At 38.1% G+C, this 22957-nt stretch overlaps 3 protein-coding genes and 1 non-coding gene across 7 annotated transcripts; 2 read left to right on the forward strand and 2 right to left on the reverse strand.

Annotated features, from left to right (window-relative positions):
- The first annotated feature begins 406 nt into the window (after positions 1–406).
- Positions 407–3284, forward strand: LOC132187677 (Pentatricopeptide repeat (PPR) superfamily protein). Its single transcript, XM_059602068.2, has one exon. It carries the CDS (start codon positions 516–518, stop codon positions 3189–3191), a length of 2676 nt encoding a protein of 891 aa, XP_059458051.2. The 5' UTR covers positions 407–515; the 3' UTR covers positions 3192–3284.
- A 226-nt stretch (positions 3285–3510) lies between these two features.
- TRNAC-GCA (transfer RNA cysteine (anticodon GCA)) lies at positions 3511–3582 on the forward strand. The gene has a single exon. It is a non-coding gene; the product is annotated as a tRNA-Cys (tRNA).
- Positions 3583–4263: 681 nt separating this feature from the next.
- ABO1 (IKI3 family protein) lies at positions 4264–9706 on the reverse strand. 2 transcript variants are annotated; one of them, XM_059600930.2, is made up of 5 exons: positions 9423–9706; positions 9014–9343; positions 5588–8631; positions 4823–4921; positions 4264–4722 (listed from the first exon to the last, which is right to left on the reverse strand). In XM_059600930.2, the coding sequence occupies exons 1-5, from the start codon at positions 9591–9593 to the stop codon at positions 4407–4409; spliced, it is 3960 nt and encodes a 1319-aa protein (XP_059456913.2). In that variant the 5' UTR covers positions 9594–9706; the 3' UTR covers positions 4264–4406. The 2 variants fall into 2 exon arrangements, with proteins under 2 accessions (XP_059456913.2, XP_059456914.2); XM_059600931.2 differs by having other exon boundaries at positions 5588–8624; positions 9010–9343.
- A 1235-nt stretch (positions 9707–10941) lies between these two features.
- Positions 10942–21828, reverse strand: LOC132188740 (zinc finger C3H1 domain protein). 3 transcript variants are annotated; one of them, XM_059603274.2, is made up of 11 exons: positions 21600–21828; positions 20800–20905; positions 18815–19789; positions 18683–18732; positions 17896–18057; positions 16716–17661; positions 15203–15700; positions 14797–15101; positions 14003–14101; positions 13772–13897; positions 10942–12773 (listed from the first exon to the last, which is right to left on the reverse strand). In XM_059603274.2, exons 1-11 carry the CDS (start codon positions 21747–21749, stop codon positions 10983–10985), a joined length of 5208 nt encoding a protein of 1735 aa, XP_059459257.2. In that variant the 5' UTR covers positions 21750–21828; the 3' UTR covers positions 10942–10982. The 3 variants fall into 3 exon arrangements, with proteins under 3 accessions (XP_059459257.2, XP_059459256.2, XP_059459255.2); XM_059603273.2 differs by having other exon boundaries at positions 14803–15101; positions 18608–18732; XM_059603272.2 differs by having other exon boundaries at positions 18608–18732.
- Positions 21829–22957: the final 1129 nt, after the last annotated feature.

The following is a 22957-nucleotide window of genomic DNA, read 5'->3' on the forward strand; positions in this document are numbered from 1 at the left end:
TAATTTTACTTTTAAAAATCACATAAGAAAGTGTGTTTAACGTTACCCAACATTTTATTATCTTCTTCAACACGTTTTCATATTCTGTAAGAAGGTATTATTAACTCATTAATCATTATCAATCTATAATAATTAATAATAATAAGGCAATCAATCTCATTTCGTCGTAAAGGAAAAAAAAACCTGGTCTATTATATTATATAACATAAATAAGCAAATCAATAGATACAAAACAATCAAACAATAAAATAGTGAATCTTAGTAACTAAATAGAAGATGATCTATATTTGAAAGACAGATAAACACACTTGGAACAAAGAAGATCCGTTGAAATCTAAAATCTCATTATTATATAATTTATATTGTGTTTACCATTAAAATCTCATAGAGAGGATGATCAGCCACACAGACGAAGACACAAGCCAAACTCCTGTGAAAGACAACAATAAAGGATTTTTCACAATGGGCGAGAGTGAACTATGCACTGCGTAGATCATACATAAAAATAAAGAACGATGAGAGTGAACTATGCACTGCATAGATCATACCATGCACTCGCAGCAACTGCTTCCCAAATCCCATCTTTACCCTCCCAAGCCCATAGTTTAACAAATTACACCCATTACCTTCGTCTCCTTTCGTCATGCAAGTACCTCAAATCAATGCTTCAAGTTCATGGCCGTTTGATAGTCTCAGGCATCGGTGAAGACCACGACACACTTTCCCATCTCATCAATTCATACTCTTTGTTTAACAAATGTGTTTTTGCTCGCTCCGTTTTCGAATTCACGCCAAACCCATCTGTTACTTTGTGGAATTCAATGATAAGAGCTTATGCGACGTCAAACCAATGCAAGGAAGCTCTCAATATGTACCATTGCATGTTAGGGGAAGGACATGAACCTGACAAGTATACCTTCACTTTTGTTTTGAAAGCTTGTACCGGTGCTTTAGACTTGCAGGAGGGTGTCCTGGTTCACCGTGAAATTGCCCGTAGGCGACTAGAATATGATGTGTTTATAGGAACTGGTCTTGTTGATATGTACTGTAAAATGGGTGATTTGAAAAGTGCAAGAGAGGTGTTTGATTGTTTGCCGAAGAAGGATGTGGTGGCTTGGAACACAATGATTGCAGGGTTGTCACAAAGTGAGGATCCTCGTGAGGCGTTGGGATATTTTTGGAGTATGCAGTTGGGGGGTGTTAAGCCCGACTCAGTGAGTTTGTTGAACTTGGTTCCAGCTGTTTCGAGTTTAGCAGATATTGATTCTTGTAGGTCTATTCATGGATATGTGGTTAGGAGGGATTTTCGTTCTGCCGTTTCAAATGGGTTGATAGATATGTACTCCAAGTGTGGAGACGCAATAGCTGCTCGCCGGGTTTTTGATCAGACGTGGGGGCGAGATGATGTGTCGTGGAAGACAATGATGGCAGGCTACGTGTTTAATGGGTTTTTCCTTGAGGTTTTGAAGTTATTTGATAGGATGAAAGTAGAGAATCTTAAGATTGATAAGTTGTCTGCTGTAAGTGTTCTATTGGCTGCAGCAGAGATGAGAAATCTAGAGAAAGGGAAGGAGATCCATGATTTTGCTATTCAACAAGGGATAGATTCAGATGTTTTGGTTGCTACTCCTATCATGACCATGTATGCAAAGTGCGGAGAATTAGAGAAGGCCAAACAATTGTTCAAGGGACTTCAGCGGAGGGATCTAGTTGCTTGGTCTGCTTTTATATCTGCTTGTGTCCAATCTGGTTACCTCGAAGAAGCATTGTCTCTATTTCGAGATATGCAGAATGACAATACGAAACCAGAGAACGTAACTCTGCTGAGTATCCTTCCGGCATGTGCAGAACTGTCGTCTACAAGATTAGGCAAGAGTGTGCACTGCTATGCTATTAAGGCTGACTTTCATTCTGTTATTTCAACAGGAACAGCCCTAGTATCCATGTATTCGAGATGGGGATTATTTACTTTGGCGCTGAACGTTTTCAATAGAATGCCGTGTAAAGATGCCGTGACATGGAATGTTTTAATAAATGGGTATGCACAGATTGGTGACCCATACCATGCGATGGAAATGTTCCTTAAATTACAGCTATCTGGAGTACACCCAGATGCAGGAGCCATGGTGGGTTTGCTCCATGCTTGTTCTCTGTTAAATGACCTACACCAAGGCCGCTGCGTTCATGGGCAAATTATAAGGACTGGATTTGAATCTGACTGTCCTGTAAGGAATGCTCTCATTGACATGTACGCAAAATGTGGACGGCTTTCCTCAGCTGAATTCCTGTTCTACAAAATGGAGTTTGCTAAGGATGAAGTATCTTGGAATGTAATAATTGGAGGATACCTACAGAACGGACGTGCGAAGAAAGCTATGTCCGCCTTTTTCCTGATGAAATTGGAGAACTTTCGGCCTAACTTAGTCACATTTGTGAGTATCCTTCCGGCAGTGGCATATTTGGCTGCCTTATGTGAAGGCATGGCTTTTCATGCCTGCATTATCCGGATGGGATTTCTGTCTAATACACCAGTTGGGAATAGTCTTATTGATATGTATGCTAAATGTGGGAGGCTCGATTCTTCAGAGAAATGTTTTAATGAGATGGAAAACAGAAACACAGTTTCATGGAATGCAATGCTTGCAGGGTATGCAGTGCATGGGCAAGGCGACAGTGCCATTGCACTATTCTCTCTTATGCAAGAGAGTCGTGTTCAAGTTGATTTTGTGTCCTTCATCAATGTTTTGTCTGCTTGTAGACATGCAGGTTTGATAGAAGAAGGAAGGAAAATTTTTGAGTCCATGCATCAAAAGCACCATCTTCAACCAGCGCTGGAACACTATGCTTGCATGGTAGATCTTCTTGGGCGTGCTGGGTTATTTGATGAGATATTGATTTTGATTAGGACAATGCCAATGGAGCCTGATGCTGGAGTTTGGGGAGCCTTATTGGGTGCTTGTAAAATGCATTCTTATATCAAGTTGGGAGAAGTTGCGCTGCAACAGCTTGTTAAACTTGAACCTGAAAACCCAACGAATCACGTAGTTTTATCAAGTATATTTGCTGAATGTGGTAGGTGGGGTGATGAGGGCAGCACAAGGTATAGGATGAATGAGTCTGCGTTGAAGAAAACCCCAGGATGTAGTTGGGTTGAGATTAAAAAACAAGGTCCATGCATTCAGAGCCGGTGAAAGGAGGCGGAGCCACTTGCAATTTGAACATGCTTCTGCTTTGGAGTAATTCTTTTAGAAAATGAAAGGTGAATGCCTGAGAGGAGCTATGTATATGACTTACTAGAGGAAACAAAAAAAAAAAACAGAAGCCATTTCCTGCCAATTTTGTGTCCAGGAAAATAATTTTCCTATATTTTTGTTTCTTCAAGGCAGTTGTAAATAAAAAATAATAATTCTGGAACGCTAGTAGAAGTTTGAGGCATAGAGGGGATGCTTGGGTCAGCTATAGGGTTGTTACTTTATGATAAATAAAAAATATAGGATAAGTTATCAACGAGGGTCCATAGCTCAGTGGTAGAGCATTTGACTGCAGATCAAGAGGTCACCGGTTCGAACCCGGTTGGGCCCTCTTTGTTCTTTTTGCTTTTTCTCTCCACCAACAATGAAGGGAACATACACAACACAAAAACAAAACCCACAACGCCTAATTGAGAATTTGACGTTTAAGACTATTACTGTTAAACTCACATTTCACAAAGGAAAATGTTAAAGGTCATAACATAAATCAAACTTCTTTCCTACGTATCATTTTTTAAATAAAAAAATTGATAAAGAGAATTTTAGGATTCTGAAAATTTGAAAAAAAAGACAATTTGTTTGATTTAAAATTCAAATTTTTGTTACACATAGAAGAGAAGTTGGCCATGAGTTAGGTTTGTGTTGTGTTCGTATCAAACTTCTTTCACAAAATGTGTCAACCCTCTTTGAGATAACCCCTGTTTGATTTTTCTTTCCTTCAAGGATTTGCTTCTTTAAGCATCTTACAGTCAAATGAGACGTGGAATTTACTTATGGATGCAGTTATATCAATAAATTTTGTAAAAAATCTCCTTAACTCGAAAACCCATCTAAGCCAACCCACCAAAAAAGAAGCAGCAGTGATCCTCTACGACCCTACTTGCCAATACTTATTCAGAGCCAAATTCCATTCGCTTTTCAGTGCATTATTCATGTTTTTGATTTGCATTCCCTATTTTCACATTTCCTTCCTTCCGCTGTTCATTCAACAGTTCAAACACTTGACAATAGATGCGTAAAAATCAGGGGTTGCGTTAGGGGCAGAGAACAAAACTTTATATTGTCAGGCATGTCCGATTCAGTAAAACACAAACCGACACGTCCGGGCTAAACCCAGATGAATTATCAGGTAAAACTGATCACTAATCACATCTATTAAGGAGAAATAAATATTTTAGACCGCCACGAGAAGGCCTCTGAATTTTGCACTTCGGTCCTCACTTTTACGATGTAGTGCTCCAAAGTATGTGCATGCTCATCTATGCGATCACTGGACATTGTATCTTCAGCTAGTTGAAATGCTGCCATTTGAGACAGTTGAAAGTTCTCGCCAGCACGTTGCAGCTTCCTCGCGATTTCTTCCTCGCCAAGCATTACAAGGGAAAGCAGTAAAGATTTAAGCTCACGCCTTGCTCCAGCTGTTAGAGACATGCCCTTCAAATGCTCTGCCAGAGCCAGCTCCTCACCAGGGCTACAAATGTAGAGCAATTATTTCGTGCATGAGATTGTGACTGAAGACAAAACTGTAGCAAAAGAGGAAAAGAGATTATAAAAATACAATACTCAAATACCTTCCAGGACGGATTTTTCCTCTCTTCCTCTGGCGTCTCATGTCTCTGGCCTTGCTAGTTGCACTTGAGATGATGGAAGAGGTGGTGCTCTTCCTGGACCTGCTCATGAAATGAAAGCAACCACTTGAACTAACTAAGGTTGATATCAGAAATGATTGCAATGATATTGCCAGTGTTAGCCCATCTCTTAAAAGTCAACAAACAAAACATGCAACAACCTTGTTATCTAATATCGTCTCTTCCCTAAGTAGTCATTAACAAGTATGAGTATTAATGTTAGTAGACAAGCTAGGCAAAAATTACACATGGAATTGCCGGGGCTGGGTAAAGCTGGAACCTGGTTCAACAAGCTAGTGAGAAGGACAAAAAAGGAGAAATTTCCCAAGGAAATGCGAGTGTTAAATCAAAGAATAGTGTATAATAGCCAGTAAAATAGCGCACTCATGATAGAACATGATAATGCCGGATCATCACTTCTATAAAAACTTATCTTTCATATTAAAAAACATCATTTTATTGGAAACTGTAGTTTAGATGATAAAGCCGAGATTTTTATGGAAGATTTCCAGGCCCTAGGCCATGGTTACAAAATCAAATAACAGACATAGCAACGCACAAGCATGCAGAGCACTGCCTACTAATGAAGAATGTGACCAATGGGCTTTACTAAATAGCCAATAAAGAACTGCATAGAACCAACAACTCTATTGAAAAATAATGCACTATGGAGGCAAAGTTATATGACATGAAAGTATAAAGGCATACCCTGTGGTGTAAGCACTCATTCCACTGAAATTACTGCTAGCCTCTGAAGCAGCATCATCATCAAGATCACTCATTGACCGTTCCTCTGACCGGACCTTTGCAGCAAGAAGTAATCTTCTCTGTCGAACAGCTAAGTAGCGGGCCAGATACTTCCCCACTTTCTCCAAACCTTCCTCGTATTCACCTATTAGCATGCTTGCACATTCCAAAGATGCATTCTTTACTTCAGAGATTAAATCTTCTCTCCTGTGCAAAAATGCAACCCTCAAAGCCTCCTCCCAGTCTCGTGCACTAATCAACAAATTCACCCCCCTATTTACATCTCCACAGTACTCCAGAGCAATTTTGGCAGCTTCCCCTGGTTTACCAAGAGCTTGAAGTTCTTCAGAAAGCTCATGAGACAGCTGCATTATCTCATCTTTTCCCATCTTAAGGAGCCCGGCAACTGTAAGCACCCCACTCCAGTTACTACAAGCACGATATGACTTCAAAGCCTTTTCCAAACTTGAACAACACAAATAAGTTGTAGCAGCATCGTCAAAACATTTTTCATCACTAAGATGATCTCCCCAGGCCTCAAGGACTTCCTTCCGCTTGGCAGGATTGGTGATAAGTTGAAGTCCCAAAGGAAACAGTTGAGGATTTTTCTTCATGAGGTTCATAGAATCTTCATAATGAGCATCTCCTGCAGAAACAATGTGTTTGAGAGCTTTTGCAAACCTACGTAGCCTGAGGTCAATATTGTAGCGCATTAACACAACTGGCATCTGCTCCAACTCTTGAAGGAATGGAAGAAATTCTTTTGGATCCCGCTGGGAGTTCAATGCGACAATAGCGGCAAGGTTCAAATCATAAAGGCCTAAAGCAGCCTCAAATATGACCTCAGCATCAGATAACCACAAGAGATGCTTCAGAGCTTCTTCGGCAGAAGGGTAGGACTTTCTCCTAGGGTCGTTAGAACTTGATAATTCCATTTCACGGGTAACTTTTATTCTCTCCAAAGCTTCTTCAATTACTGGGGGATCACTACGAGCAAGAGTGGTCAAGATGCAAAGCTCCCTAGCGGGACTTTCAGGTAGTTGTTCCTCAAGAGCCTTTCTTATGGCCAGCAGGACAGAAGAAACCTTGTTATTTGCACCAAGGCCCCTTGAATCCCTAGCTTGTACATCTTCAGTGTCCTTTGAGCAAGGTAAAGATATGAAATCTTTGTACAGTCGCTCTGTAATATTCTCATTCTTTATGGCACAAACAAACTCAGTTATGTGGCTCAAATTATAAACCTGCCTGACAAACTCAGCAGCTGATTGGAGAAACGCTTCCCAACCACAATGGTCAACGATGACATTGAAATCTATTCTATGCCGCCTCACCATGAGCAGTGCGTCTTTGAAGCGTCCTTCGACCATCGCATTGACAATAGAGGCCAAGACCAATTTTCTAGGATAAATGCATTCCAGGTTTCCCCGAGTAGTTTGTAATATGACAGCAGCTTCATCTCCATGCAGGACGCCAACAACTTTGGCACCTCTTTCCCATATATGTATAAAGTTTTTATTTTCTTCTCTTCTCCTGTTACCAGTGGGGATGAAGTCCTCATATTTCATGTCTAATTCTCCATGCAATATATCACCTATGCCAACAATACAGAGCAAATCCTGTTTAGTTGCAAGAATTAAATGTGTGATCACTTGATCAGCTAAATTAGAGTAAACTGAGAAACTGCTGCAATTGTTGCATAATATTCTCCCACCAACATGCAACCTGCCAAGATCATCAAGTCCAAAAAGCAAAGGCTTCAATGATCCACTGTCACCAACTGAAACCACACTCATCCAAGGGCAAGATGATGAAAAACTCATATCAGAATGTTTCACAGCTCCTATCCTAGTTGTATACTCGAATAGTTTTCCACCATCAAACTGAATAAATGCCGAACAGCTTTTGGTGGGGTTGGAAGCAATTCCAATAACCAGTCCTTCTAGAGAGTTTTGACGCAAACTTTTTGCATGCCAGCCCGAGCATGTTGGTAAACCTGGGACATGATTCTCAGAGCATACAAGCTCAATTTCCTGTGAATAAAAGCCAAGAAGCCCATCCTCATTTGATGAAGTTCTGGACCCGTAATGATTAAACCCATAATGCGAAACAGTAAGAAGTATATGTGAATCCAACCATATAAGATGCACAAGAGATCCAAATACAGACTCAGAAACGGAAGCTTCAACAATAAATTGTTTGCCTTCTAGTTCTTCCCACGTATCAGGTGAGGGAAGCTCTATGACACACAAACAACCATCCGATAAAAAGGCAGCCAAATAGTTCTTAGAATTCTTGGAATATAACGATATGTCTCGGACAGCACTCGGAAATTTCAGATTGAACAGATACATAGGAGGTGGCATAAGGTACAAAGAAAGGGGAGTCACAAGTATCTTGGAATCATCAATAACTAATGCCATTGAGTTCTCCATCACAGCTGTATTCCAGATGAAGTTGTCAATTGTGATATGGCCACCAAGAGTCCAACAAATCATCTGCAACGGTTTTGTTGGGTCCCACATGAACCTCACTCCATCCTGCTTCGAGTACCTAATTTCATGCTTTAAGTACCAATGATTATTGCTGAAAAACCATATCTTTACAGCATCATGTTTTTCACATCTGACAACGGCTGCAAGAAGATCCGAAGAGCAATTCCACCTCAGAATTTCTATTGTTGCATCCCTTTGCTCATTGATGCTGAACGAGCTTCTTTCCAACCCGTTCCTCTCAAAGAAAGCTATCAAGGGACACTGATTATCTGCTTTCCTGTCATAAACAGCCGCAATTTTTGCCCCACTTGGCATCCATTCTAAAGCTGATCCCATAAATGCCTTTGATTCTGAAGTAGCATGTAACTCCCCTGTATCCCGTTCCCATACCTTAATCTTCTTAAGCAATGTACTAGAATCACAATCCTCGCTTAGCTTTGCAAAGTATTTCCCATCACCACGCCAAGAAATGGGAGTCTCACATCTAGAAAACACAGTGAGTTGACCTGAAAACTAAATCCAGTACTTCAATTTCCAAGTAAATCAAACAATACCAACAACCCAAATTAACCATCCTATGAGATATGCGATAGGAGTGGTTATCTAAATTGAAACATGATAAGCGTCCAACTAGGAAAATGATTCCAGCCAAGCAATTATAAATTCATGGAATTATAACCCTTTTCTTTCTTCCATGTTAACCCAAAGACGACTTTTCAGCTGGGGTTTACTTCATAATAAAGACCCAATATCAGTCTCAAACTCTCAAGAAACGTGCCTTATACAAATAGTAGTAGCACATGCTATGCATGAAATTTTGGAACAACCAAACGCTCCAAACCCATGAAACTAATTATAACAAAAGACAAAAAAGTGAAAAAAGGTCCTTACGTACGTCAAAATCTTCAAGGGCAGCCTCTAGCTCAGTCTCGTACAACAAGTCCCAATCATGAGTCATGACCAGAACCTGCCCAAAGCCATTGATGACAGCCAACAAATCCCCATCGGGACTAGGCGCGATGCACCTGATCCCACCCTCAACTCTACCAACCACCTGGGTTCCATTGCCGTCCACGCTGTGCAGCAACATGAGCCCATGCCAAGTCCCTATTATCAACGCCTCCTTCTCCATCAGATACTCCAAGGCAGTCATGTAGTCACTGGGCTCCAAGTCCACGGAATCCACCTCCGCAGGTAACGGCGCCTTGCCCCACGAGCGGTCATTCTGCAAGGACAGTAAAAGGAAATTTAGACAATGCTGTGGTTCAGATGAAATAAACAACGAAGAACGGGCAAGGGCATACTTGGAAGGAGGAGAGGTGCGTGGTGTAGATGCGATTGGCGGAGGAGGCGAAGAACAGGCGGCTCCGCTCGATGTCGAAGGCCGATAAGAGTAGGATTTCTTCTTGACCTTCTTCCTTTGAGTTCAGTTCGAGTTTTGAAGATAGCTCCGAGTAGAGCTTGAGATTGTTCATTTTCTCGATCTCCCCGGTAAGCAAATCACAGAGAGGAAGAGAATTGTGTTCTGCTTCTGCCCTAGTTCTATGAAATGGGGGTTTTGAGGGTTTAAAGCGCTAGGAGGAGGTACCAAACGCTAACTTTAAAAAAATAAAAAATAAAAAATGCCGGTACCAGTGGTCGAAGAAATGGGCTGTCTGGAGCTCGTGAAATTGGAGCCCAGGTAGGAGGTAGCTGACTGACACAGTGACATGAATACAAGTTAATTATGTAAATGCTAATTAGTGATATTAATTTGGTTATTAGCGTTTCTCAAGTAATTTAGACCTTTTTTTTTTTTTTTTTGAAATTTTAATCATAAGGTTTTAAAACCTAATTTCAATTAATTTATTATAAATTGTTTGGTTTAAACATGTGATTTGAAAAAATAGTGATTTCAAAAATGAGTTAATAAAACGTGATATTTAAAACCTAGCTATTGTTAGTAAAATCACAATTCAACCTTTACAATCACACGCATTATAAATAAAAAATGTTAAGTATTCTCTTGATCTTAGATAAATATTATTTTCTAATAAGTGGGTGAGAAAAATAAGGATTAATTTCTGTTTTACTTTTTTTTAAAATAGTACACACCTAAAAGCAAGAAAATGCTAAAAAAGCACCTAGCATGCAGCTATGGTTAGTTACTGCTGCAAATATTTGAAATTTTCAAGAATTCAGTCTTGGTATGGCAAGCAGGCTATGAGGCTTTAAGATGGCTGAAATCCAAAAGCAGTTATGGGTCGATATTATTACATCCACTTTGACGATATCAATCCATAAAATGATTGTTAATCAGGGGAGAACAAAGAGAAAAGAAATATTAACAGAAAAACTATCTAGAGGATAGCGGATAATGGAAAAATCAAAATTCAGAACTAATCCCATCTTCATTCCATCTATATGTGCAGTACAAAGATTTGGGTAATTACAATTGATCAATATGGTAAGAAAGTTCCCTATATAGGAAGACAGTACCTTAAACCCCCCCCCCCCCCCCCCCCCCCCCCCAAAAAAAAAAAAAGAAAAAAAAGAAAAAAGAAAAAAACAAAGAAAAGAGGGAAGAGGTGAACGCAAAACCACCAATCCCAACTTAGTGAAAGCTCCTGCAAACCTTATCTTCAGCAGCACCTAATGAAAGCTAGAACCTCCGTTACTTTCTATCATGTATTTACTTGTGGAATTCCTAGTTGGACCTTGACATCTTAAAAGTTACAACACTCTAACCTGTCAAAGATGTTCAGCTTAAAATGGTATCAGCCAAAACTCCAGGCCTCTCCTCACTTGTCAAAAGCAAAACTGAACCCAAGTTTTTCCTAGAACAAATGCTGGGTTGCTAACCTGAAATCCTAACTATTCTATATCTAAAATTGATGTTCATCAAGTTCAATACCCTTTTCTTTTGCTGCTTCCACAACAGTGCTTGTATTTCCTATGGCCTTAGATAGGTTATAATACGATTTCCACAACTTGACAGAGAATGGATATACTGAAAAGGCTCGCTTATAAAACCTCTCACAAATGGCCTCAATGCCAGCAAGATTGCCCAAAATACCTGCAGCTTCTACCCAAACATACTCTGGTGGTATTGGGATAGCATGAAAGATTGCACTGACCAAGGTTGAGCTTCCCCAGAACAAAACACTGGCACAAGTAACATTGGTCGAGTTGTATTCTCTGCTTAACAGCTTACACATAGAAATTGCTAACGGGTAGTTGGACGGCAGTATCTCCAAGATGGATTCGACAAAATCCACCAAATTCTTCGAGTCACTAAACTTTTGGGGTAAAAGAGAGGGGCCATACCACACTTCAAGGATCGAGTTTACCAGAGAAAAATCAAATGAAACTGGACTGAAAATGTTACTGACTAGCTGCTGAACTCTTGATTTCTTGATGTCGCTAATGAATTTTCTTGATAATGGCTCAGAGATGAGGAAAGAATAGGCATCATCCAGATAACCCTCCAAAACATTCTTGATCCCCATGATAGGAGGATCCTCCTTTGATAGTGATTCATTGGTGAGCAAAAAAGTGGCATGCTCTCTCAAGCAATGCTTAAAATATTCAGGAGTAGCAGCCTTCATCGCCTTGTCAATGGCTGAGCGAGCTTCAATGTGATCATTCTGCAATAGTTTATGGAGAGAAAGATTGAGATAACCAAACATTAAATCTATCTGGTTAAGATTGAAATTCGATGTTTCTGGACTTGATTTTGAAGCTAATGCTAGTGAGTGGCATGAATTACCACCATCCATGGGCTCCACTAATCCATTTTGAAGATATTGAACTTTCCAAACAGAGTGAAACCAATGGACCAAAAGTCCCTTTGCAACATCCAATCTTCCATTCTGGAGGGCATATTCAACATATTGATTCCAGATACACTGAACTCCAGGGACCTCCTTCCTCCATTGACTAAGGGCTTCCTCGAACCCTTCAAAGCTCAGATCTCCAAAATCATGTTTCAGTGTCCATGCTGATATTAGAACAAGTTCTAAGCAGGATGGATGCAATTTAATATATTTATCCAACAAGTTTCTCACGCATTCTAAGCTGTCAAGTGCCACCATGCACCTAATATGGTTGACAGCAAAAAGCTGTGCTGATCTCGGATTAATTTCACTTTTTTGTGATTCTGTATAGATGCATGAATCAACAGAATCCACAGCTGCTTCCACAAGCTCGAGAGCCCTCTGTCTCTCATCATCTATTAGACTAATGCAAGGCCATTCAATTTCGAGGAGTTCTTTCTCACATTCAAACCTCTGTACTACAGCATCAGGCAGCTTCCTGTAAATAACTAAGTACACACAACAAACCCAGAATACACATTTATCAGAAAGTGTTAAGCATACTAAAATATCTGATAGTGACAGAGAACGGGGTTCATCGGAATCTGTCAAAGCAGGGAAGAGCCCATAAATTCTCTGGATGGCCTTCTCAACATTCCCAGACATGCACAAACAACCCATCATCTGCAAAAAGAGGTCTAAGATGCATGCACTAGCATGCATTCCGTCCCTATCAGAATCAGAAGCACGGCTGCAAAGCGCTTTGAGGGCAGAATCATATGCAACCAACCGGTCATCAAGCTGTGCCCTACTGTTGATGTAAATGAGCCAGAGTTCATAAGATCCTTCATTAAGTTTGACCTGAAAAACAAGATGAAAAGTGTTTCCATATGAAAGTTTAGTACCAGTTCTCTGATGGAGTAGCAGAAGAAATGATTAAAAAATAAAACAAAAACAGAAGAAAAAAAATGACAAATAACCAAAACAAAATAAAACAAAATGACAGAAGAAGGTTTTCCTATAGAAAGAAACATTCCGCATTAATTTCAGATAAAACCAAATGAATCTTCTCCATGTTTCTAATTTTCAGCAGACACTCTCTTTGTTCTTACACCTTTACCAGCAGGAAGTGTATGCCCTTGAAGCTCCAACACAAACAACAAAAGAAACAACTTTCTAGAGCTTGGATGATTAACAATTTCATTTTACACATTTATTGCTCAAACAAGTAAAGTTCCACTCTTTCTCTATGTGCAGTTGACAGATAGGTGCACCTCGAAAAAAAAAAAAAACATATTGCAGTAAAACAGGAAAGAAACATTGTCAAGTCCCCCCCCCCCCCCCCCCAAAAAAAAAAAAATTATGATGGGATGTAGGGTGAGAGGCACAGGATTTATATAAGGGTGACAAGCATTGGATCACCAGTAACGCATCTCAACCAACTGGCTCACACACCTGATGGTAACAATCATACATGAGCCACCATCACAGATTAAATGAAAGGATTTCTACTCTACCCTCCAGTACTAAACGGAAGAAACAACAGATCAATACAATTGAGGATCCAGACAGATAGATTACATGAGTCAACAAAGATATAAATGCCAACCATGATAAATTTCAGTGTGAAGCATTGCTATGCAGAATCAGGAAGTCCCATCACGTGTGTAGACGGCTACCATCAATACTTATCATCAGAACTAACAAACAAAAACCAATATACAGATACAAATTTCAAGTGTTTTCTTAGAGTTACCAACATTAATAGCAACACCTATAGGGCTGTCTCCACACATGCAGAAACTCCCCAGTCTTCATAGCATACTCCATATAAGAGCAGGAAAAATATAATAACATACCGCATGAGAGAACATGTCATCCTTCCCAACTGATTTTGCATTGCTATAGTAAATAATCAGATAAAAAATCCAGAGTGTTACAGAAGTTGGATCAGTCTCAAGAGCTCGTGACAGCACATCGAGAGCCTGCAAAGCTCAAAAATACGACAATGACACTTGACAGGAACTAGAGTTTTTTAAAATAAATATCACACTGCAGGTTAATATTTGAATGCATGACAAGAAAGTTACCTTTTTCACACCCTCCAGATTGTTAACCTCCTGATTGAGAATAATCAGAGCCATTTCCAGGGATTGGTCATTATCAGCCAAAGATTGTTCAAGTTGATTCTAAGTATCATGTAAGAAAAAAGTTATCACATATCAGACAACAACAGACCAAAAAAACACAATTCATAAATAATATGAAAAGAACTTCAAAGACTCCAGAGATTCAAGCATAAATATAATGGCTTGATGCGCCTTTGCGCTTTTTAATGTATTTGTGATTACCTATTAAAAAAAAAAGGCTTGAGATAAATACCAAAGTGTCAAAGGAAGAGGAAATAAAGAAAAGAACTCAACAGGAGAAATCCCACAGGGAAAATCATGAGAGCTCTCATTTAAGTAACTATGGCCGAGATTATCTTGTCATCTTCTTACAAAATAACAAGAAAAAATACGACAACAGGTGAATTCTAACTATATTTTTACAGAGAAAAGTAAAGAAAAAAAAAAGTGAAAGGCCTCAACATCAAATATTTGAATTATAAAATGTAAGGCACCCTTTTTACCATATCATCAATATCTTGACTCATGAGAATGCTGAATATATGAAATTGTATTGTGTATTTTCTCAAAAATTACTAAACATAACAAATGTATATCCAATCCAAGGCACATAGCTAAAATATAGATTGAGATAGAGCAAGTTGAAAAACCAATTTGAGACCACAAGAAGTCGGAATCACCAAAAATACAACAGCAGTTGTATACAACGCTAGGCATATAGATCAAAAGAATAATCTACAAGATAATAAACAAACCAATACGCCATTTCTACTCTGGAAATATGATGCTTCTCTGTTCCAATTCCCATGAATCTCTATGCGACCACCAGTGCCATGCAAGAATGGGCCATCTGCAGGGAAAGCTTTTTGAAGCATTTTTGATACTGCCAAGAAGATACTGAAACTCTTTTGCCACCATTGACTGCTCCTTTGTGCTAGAACAGACTCATATGAACATGGATCAGCTCTAAGCATATCTAAGCCAACTAGATAAGTTGGTGAAGTAATAACATCAAGATACTTGGGACCTTCTGTTGCACGACTACATATTTGCTGAGAATCTGCAGAAACATTATCCAATTTGAGGATCTGCAAAACTATTATTTCAGGAATGTAAGCAATACAATGCAGGTTTCAAAAATAACCAAAGAAATTCATATACCAGCACTATCAGAATCATCATGCTGCTTCTGATACATATTTCCATTAGAATGGTCTCTAAAATGTTGCCAAGGGCATTCATCATTGTTGCATTTACCTCGGAGCTCATACATGCAAAGTGGCCAAAATGGATCAACTGCAGGACTGCAGGTATAAGAGCCAAATTCTTTTCCATTTAAATCTTTAATTGTGTTTGCTATTGCATTACTCCCCTGAATCTCATCAGAGTTGACACAAGCTCTGTCTTCAAGCTGATTTTTGGTCCACAATTCTATTAAACTGATTGGTGACATGACCTTCAGATGACCAAATGCACTCCTGAAAATTAGAGAAGAAGAAGAAGAAACAGAAGTTGGCAAGTGGTGATCTTGTCTGGTAGATAATACGCAATCCTGGGAATCGGCAGTGGAGTGAGAGTTCACAGAAATTTTTTCAGTTTGGCTCTGGTTCTGGATCTCACAAGGAGTCTCAAAGATACTTCCTTTTTGCCTATCAGTGCCTACATTAGATAAATAAAAATAAAATAAAAGACAGAAAATAAATAACAAAATTACATGTTGACTAATAAAGTTCAAGATGAATGATTCACTTTATGCTGATTAATATCAAATGGATCCTCATAACGGACAACATACATAATATTGAGTTTTGGTTGCAAGTTTGACTGACAGTTTCTAAAAGCCATAGATAGTTTTGATCTGATTGGATTAAAAAAATAAGTACTACTTACTAAGTGCAAAATAACTGAGAATCTTAACTCCGAAAAACTACTCATACTAGCATTTCCAAATAAATTTAGCCACAGCCAAATCTTGCATCACAATTGTGAACTTTTAGTGGCATGAATGATAGTAACCATTTACAAATTTGCAGGCCAAACACTAAAATCACACTTTCTCAAATTTAAGTTTGAATCTGTGCCTCCACGTGGGGGGTGTGGCAAGAGAAACAAAATATGCCACATTCTTCATCAACTTCCTTTAATTAAATGTTGTTTTTAAAATCAAATACATGGTATATTAGGCAGATATTGACAGAAAAAAATAAATAAATAAAATTTTCCAAGAAAAAGTAGGTGAAGGACTAGTAAATTTCATAATAGACTTCAAAGAAAATGAGAAGCAAACCACGAGTGTATTGAGTGCATAGCTTTTTTCTTCTACAACCAAGGTAACTCGATACTATCATTCAAAACCATTGATTTGATAATTAAAAAGGAAAAAAAAAAAATCAAAATTTATATCCAACCATGCTTACGGTTAGTACAGATAGTAAGAAGAAAATATTCAAAGAAAAATCTTAAATAAGAGAAGAAAGAAAAAATTATACATACCACCAATTGAAAAAAGAAAAGAAGAAAGAAAATAGAGAAAAACGAAAATATGGTGGAACCAAAATTAATTTAATAACTGGCATGACAAAACAGCCTCTACTTTCAGCTTGGCATATACGGTTAAATAAACATATAGAGATGACAAAAAACACCTCACAAAAGTTCCTCCAAAGGAAGTTACCTCGAAGATCAGATTGTTTATATTTCTCTGCCCTGGAAAATGTACCATTTCCAATCTGTGTTTTTTCCCTTCCAACATCATTTTTAGGCCATCGTTCCACTGCATGCTCTGTGTTATCACATGAACCACTATTCTGTGATAAGGTTTTTGTCCCTAGCCGTGCAAATAGTTCGGATCTTAGTGTTGCTTCAAGAAGCAAAGTATCCTGGGAGCTATCAGCTAAAAATTTTTTGTTTGACTCATTACTTATGTCATCTTGCCCATTTTCAAGATTTTTCTCTTTCATACGGTATTCAATGTTGGGCTGAACAGATTCAAGTTCAAATGCAAATGTCTCTTCATCTTCATCTGCTGAAGGATTTGGATCATTGGATGGAGACCAAGTTCCTTCTGCAGTATTCTTGCTCCTATGAGGCAATGGCTCTGATGTACTAGCATCTGGTTCACTGCAAGGTTCAGATCCCAAACTGTGTCCTCTCGCATGCCAATGAGTTGCATTGGAGGGAGCATTGTTGACACATTGGATACTTGAACCATCAAATTCAGGCTGCATATGATGGCTTGATGTGGGTATTAGATTCGCATTTTCAGATATGTTATTCGAGTAATTCAACCCCACTCCAACATGTTCATGTTGCATCGAGGAACAAAATGAACTGGAATTCTCTATAATATATGATCGAAAATGGGCCGAGTAGTGTTCCCTTCTGCGGTAAAGATCAGTACATCTAGCATTAGCCTCAATCAAAGCCCTCTGAGCTTTACGATAAGCTTTAAGAGCATTTCTTTCTTCAATTTCGCATCTGTGTCTGTGCTCTTGTGCTTCCTCCAGATCCTTCTCCAGTGATTCCTCCATTTCAAATAAAGATTGTAGTTTTATGTTACTATTTTCGGAGACATTTGCATTGCCCAAATAATTCTGCAAGCTTCCATTATTTACTGGTCCCTAAAATACAACAAATGAACAACAATAATAGTCATTATCATAGTTTCCTTTTTTTATATAAGTAATTGGTCCCAAGGGGAGGGCGAAGGGGAGATTCAAACTAGTTGCTATGTTTTCCTCTTTTTTGGCGATTGTTCTTTTTATAGTTCTTTTTTTACTATGATACCAAAAAGAGGAAAACATAGCAACTGGATGAACAGCAGAGACCTGAAAATTTGGAGACTGAAAACAAACCTGACATGTCTTGAATGAGGGCTCAAGTGGCTTATGACTGAGTATGACTTCATGATGGTCACTGCCTCCTCTTAAATTGTCCTGAGCTGTTGCTTTGTTGAAGAGATAACCAGGTGGTTGATGGCCACCGGTCTTACTTGGATTATTCAACTCCACACTGCTCTGTGATGTTAGAAAACACCAATAAATAAAAACAAAGTGCAGAAAACTTTCTGAATACTTGTGAGATAACTAGAGCTTCATGAAAGATTTTAAACAATATTTGGGGCGGTCGCCAAAGCACATGATAAAGTTTATTAACATAAGTAGGTGATGACATACATGCTCCTTCAAATTTACAGGAGAAATTTTTGAATAGTCATTGTTTTCCTACAGGATCGTGAATAGCTTTAAGGAATAATGCAAGATTCTTGCAACCAAATGTCTACCATGTTTATAAGATTCCATGCAGATCTATATGAAATATATAATATTGTCATGCAATACCAATCAAAGCTCACTAAATAAATGGAACTTATCGAAAAAAATAAATAAATAAATTAAAAAAAAAAAAGAAGAATGCTCACTAAATAAATGGAAACAATGGAAGTGCAGCATAATGGCGAAAATATTATTTGGGCAGCTTGGCAAGAAATTCAAATACTTAAACCACACGATGGAGGAGCATTTACTAAGAAGCAAAAAATATTGTCTAATTAGAATATTAACTTACTAAATTCTTTGGCAAGGTATTGGAAGTTATATTTGCTAGAGTTGTAGTCTGGTTTAACACAACACAAGGATTCACCTGCTTACTACTCCTGTCAGACTGATTGCAGCCAGTATTGATGTCAGCACCTGCAGACATAAACACTGCACTAGTTGGGGCATCTCAAAGCATACTTACATTAAGGTTTAGAGAAAGTAAGTAAATTATTACCATCTTTAGCTCTGCTGGGTATACTTTCTAGTGAAACAGTAACACATTTGTCACCTTGCCTTTTCCATTGAACAATACTTGACTCTGCTCTACTCAAGGAAATATCTCTTTGGCTACAATCAGCCTTATTCCAGTCTTGCAGACTAATGCTTTCTAATGCTGGCCCTTTTGATGGTAAAGTAGATTTTGCAGCAGGCATCTCCCTCTGGCCACCTGAACTTGGCTGGGCAATAAGAGATCCACTAACTTTTAAGCGTTTCTTGTCTGGCTCTTTCAGTTCCAACTGTACAGAATCAGCAGCAGCATTAAGTTTCCTAGCTGTGTCATTGTTTTGGTTCGTAGCATTATAATCCCTACATGAAACTGACGAAGATTCCTTATTTTGCTGGGCAGACTTGTGCTTCAATTCACTTTCCCGAAGTGCAATCTGTTGCCGCAAGTCCTGAAGTTTAGTGTTGTTCAAGCCCACATTTTGGTCACTTCCGCGCTCTCGGCTTCCTAAATTTTTGTTGAGGGTATTAAAATGTCTACCTCGTGATCCTTGATCAATCAATGAAGGTCCAGCACCCCGGGAATTGACTCCCTGGATAGTAGTCGTTGGTGTAGTAGACATGCGGCTTAAAGACAATTTTTTGGGCATTACTTTGTTTTCATTTCTGGCAGTCTGCCTTAACTTGTTTGAGTTTGCTAGTGATGGAACAGGTACCCTTCGGTTTCCATCCACCACAGTAGTGTTGCCTTTAGTTTCTAAAGCATTCACCAGTCTGTGCTCTTCAGAGTCACTGCCACTATCATCATCTGAAAATCTTATAACAAGATTATCATTGTTAGGTCCCAAAGGGGGACGCCAACCACGTGTAGCAGATTTAAGTGGCACTTGTTTTTTGTTAAAGTTCTTGTGAGGAATTGGCTGTATAGATGTTCGGGACTGGATATCAATGGAGCTTGCAGAATAATTACCAGAAATTGTGTTCTCTGAGAAGTAGATCGAGATACTTTTAGAAACAGAACATCTATAAACAAAATTCAATCCCCAAAAAAAAAAAACAAATTAACAAATAAATAAAAGGAAAAAGAAGAACAAGAAGAAGACCAGTTTCCAAACTATAAGAATGCACCATAAAAAGATACAAATTTAGAAAGAAATCAGATGTATTGCAACAGTCTAAAATCCAACCCCATCATCACAATGCGCATAAAAGATATAAAAAGATGGAGATAAGATGTATCACAAAATTTAGGAAGAGATCAGATACTTTACAATAGTCCTGATCTTGTAGCATGTGCAAGAAAACAGAGGAGTATGATGGCAAGAGTACAGGCTTCCATATAAAAGACATACAAATAGAGTACTTTTAATGTATTCTTAAAATCAATCGGATAAATACCAATAAATGCACTTTGTAAATATACTCGTGCATTAATTAATTTTTACACACATTTCTCAATTAATTATTTGACATACAACACAAGATAACATACACTTTCACATTAGCAAGGACAAAGTAGTGACAAAAATAAGCTCCAGACCAAGTCAGTGAGCATGTTGGGGTGCAAATCAAAGGTTAATCAATATCTATATGAAACATCCAGGCACAAAGGTTTACAAAACAAGCAAGGTGCATTTGGTTCTCTTACATCAATAACCAGAACAAATATGGGCTTTACTATCTCATAGGCCTCACTTAGTCGATCAATTGTGCACCAATTCAATAAATTTAACTGAACTTTTCAGAGTTTATGAATGGTCCAAAAGTTAATAAACTATTGACCAATAATGAGAAAATCGATCAAATGTCAAAACTCATCCAAATGAATTGGTTTTTGACAATCTTCAGTGATATATTGAGACCTATGGGATGATAGATCTTGATTTTCTATAATTAATATGGTGCTTTTTTTAATAGAATCTATGTACTTTACCAAGTGTGCCCCAAAAAATGGACAATCACATTTCCTTCTCTGGTTTGGCTTGTAAGACTTACCGGTCTGAATGCCTTGGGTGCCTTTGTTCATCGGACGAACCAAAATGGGCCCTGCAGGTGGCACGACAGTACCGACGGATGGAGCAGCAGAGCAAACGGGATTTTCCTGTGGAACAACCAGAAATAACCCATTCAGAATCCCATAACATCTTCCACAACATATTGAATAACAATTTAACAATGAAAATCAACAGGAGAAGGAAACAGCGACACAGGAAAGCTCCATATAAGAACCCTAATTTCACTACAATGGCATGGATTAGAATATTCTCGCAATTTCAGACCCGATTAATCCATGCATGAGACTAACAACAAATATTAGAAAGATTATAAAAAATTAAAAAATAAATAAATAAATACCAGATATGACAAATGGAACTAAAACAAGCTAAGTACAGACACACACACACACAGACACACTCAAAGAATAAGGCAAATTTGGAAAAGAACAAAGTGCGAACCATTAAAGCATATACTGAAGAAGTAAGTAATTACATTGAAAAGAAGTTTCTGACCCTAATTCATCGTATATCGGAAAGTTGTACAACGAGAAAATAAATTTAAACTTCTAAATCTCATCATTCCGTGTAATTTGAGAACCGAAAGACAAATTAAACAAAAATAATTGAGCTCATGCGTATAGTCAGCTACACTGAATTAAGACTTCCACGTTCGGTAAAACCGAAATCGCGTTTTCTTCTAGTTTTCTCGGTTTTCCAGGCGACCAAGCAGAAATGCAAAATAAACAAAAAGCTAGCCAAAGGTTCGCATGTGAGCTTAAGGGATTTGGAGGACAATACGGCGGCGGCGTCTTCAGAGGAAGAAGATAACTCGCCCTCTTCTCTGACTTTGGAGGAGGCCTTCTTGGCGAGCCCTGCGTTAGGGTTCGCATTTGCTGGCTTTGACGACGCCGTAGCTTTCACCACCACGGCCTTGTCGATCTCCTCCATCTCTCTCTCTCTCTCTCTAAAAAGTCTCCGCTAGAAATCGGTTACTCGGTAGAATACAAAAGTGTGATTAATTGCTGAAGGAAGATGTACTGAATGCAGAAATGAGAAAAACGGACCACGGGGGGCGGCCTGATCACTTCCGTGAAATTACTTAAATGTCATCCCAGATTACTAAAATTACAGGTAACCCAGATTCATTCAAGAATATGACATACGTGATAGGGCTGAAAAAAAAAAAAAATAAAGGTTTTGCTAAAACCCATTTTTTAAGAAAAGAATAAAGGTGCGTGTGTAATTGGTTAATAAATTATTTTTTATAATGGTTTTGAAGAGTAAATTTTAGTTGTGATTTGAAGAAAAAATATTTTTAACAATGTAAAGGTTAAAAAGGTTATTTTAAAATACACGTTTAAAAAGTGCTTTAAATTATTTAAAAGAATTGTGCGCCCAAAAAAAAGAATAAGTATTTTCAAAATTGTTACATATGTAAATGTTATTATGAAAACCGAGTAGTGATTTTTAGCCCACTGGCGTGCTTAAATAGTAAGTACGCCGGTGTTAAAGTATTATTTTATTTTATTTTATTTACTGTCTAAATATTATTTTAATAATATTTTAACACCAGCGTACTTACTGTTCAAGGATGATGGTGAACTAAAAATCAATACTCTATGAAAAGCTATCGAATTCTGCAATTTGCACAGGGATTAATCAATAATCACCATTACCAAATTACCGGTGTGAATGTTTTATGAAAGCAAATGGGATTTTTTTTTTTCATTTTTTATATTACATTCAAATACTTTTTAAAAAGTAAAAAAAAAAAGTGTGGGACTTCTTTGCATCCTTCATCCTTGTAAAGATAAATGACTTTCTGGGTTGACTTCGGCGATTTTATTGGAGTCTTTGCATGTCAATGTCACCCTCCGTTGTGATGTTTGTCAGTTTATGTAATACTAAAAGATAAATGGTAGGAGTATTAATTTTTTTATTAAGAGATTGGTATTAAGATAATATAGAGCTTATTTATTAAAATTATCAAAATAATTAATAAAGATAAATGTTAGGGGCATCAATGAAGACGCTCCATACCATTTTAATACTAATATCTTAGTAAAAGATTTAGCACCCATAATATTTCTCATATTTAAATGAGTAATATTCAAATTCCTCATAAATCACAAGACGAGATTGAGAAGGGAAAGTTG

Source organism: Corylus avellana, chromosome 6 (assembly GCF_965113065.1).
Source record: "Corylus avellana chromosome 6, dhCorAvel1.hap1.2, whole genome shotgun sequence".
Classification (NCBI taxonomy): Eukaryota; Viridiplantae; Streptophyta; class Magnoliopsida; order Fagales; family Betulaceae; genus Corylus; species Corylus avellana.

Coding starts and splice junctions, on each gene's coding strand:
- LOC132187677 (XM_059602068.2), top strand. CDS start 516: ATGAGAGTGAACTATGCACTGCATAGATCATACCATGCACTCGCAGCA.
- LOC132188740 (XM_059603272.2), bottom strand. CDS start 21,749: ATGGAGGAGATCGACAAGGCCGTGGTGGTGAAAGCTACGGCGTCGTCA. Junction 15,701..16,715: donor TAAACAATCTGATCTTCGAG/GTAACTTCCTTT, acceptor TATCTAATGTAG/GCACTGATAGGCAAAAAGGA. Junction 12,774..13,771: donor ATGACATGTTCTCTCATGCG/GTATGTTATTAT, acceptor CTTGTTTTTCAG/GTCAAACTTAATGAAGGATC.
- ABO1 (XM_059600930.2), bottom strand. CDS start 9,593: ATGAACAATCTCAAGCTCTACTCGGAGCTATCTTCAAAACTCGAACTG. Junction 9,344..9,422: donor CGCACCTCTCCTCCTTCCAA/GTATGCCCTTGC, acceptor CTGTCCTTGCAG/AATGACCGCTCGTGGGGCAA. Junction 4,922..5,587: donor ATGAGTGCTTACACCACAGG/GTATGCCTTTAT, acceptor TTTCATGAGCAG/GTCCAGGAAGAGCACCACCT.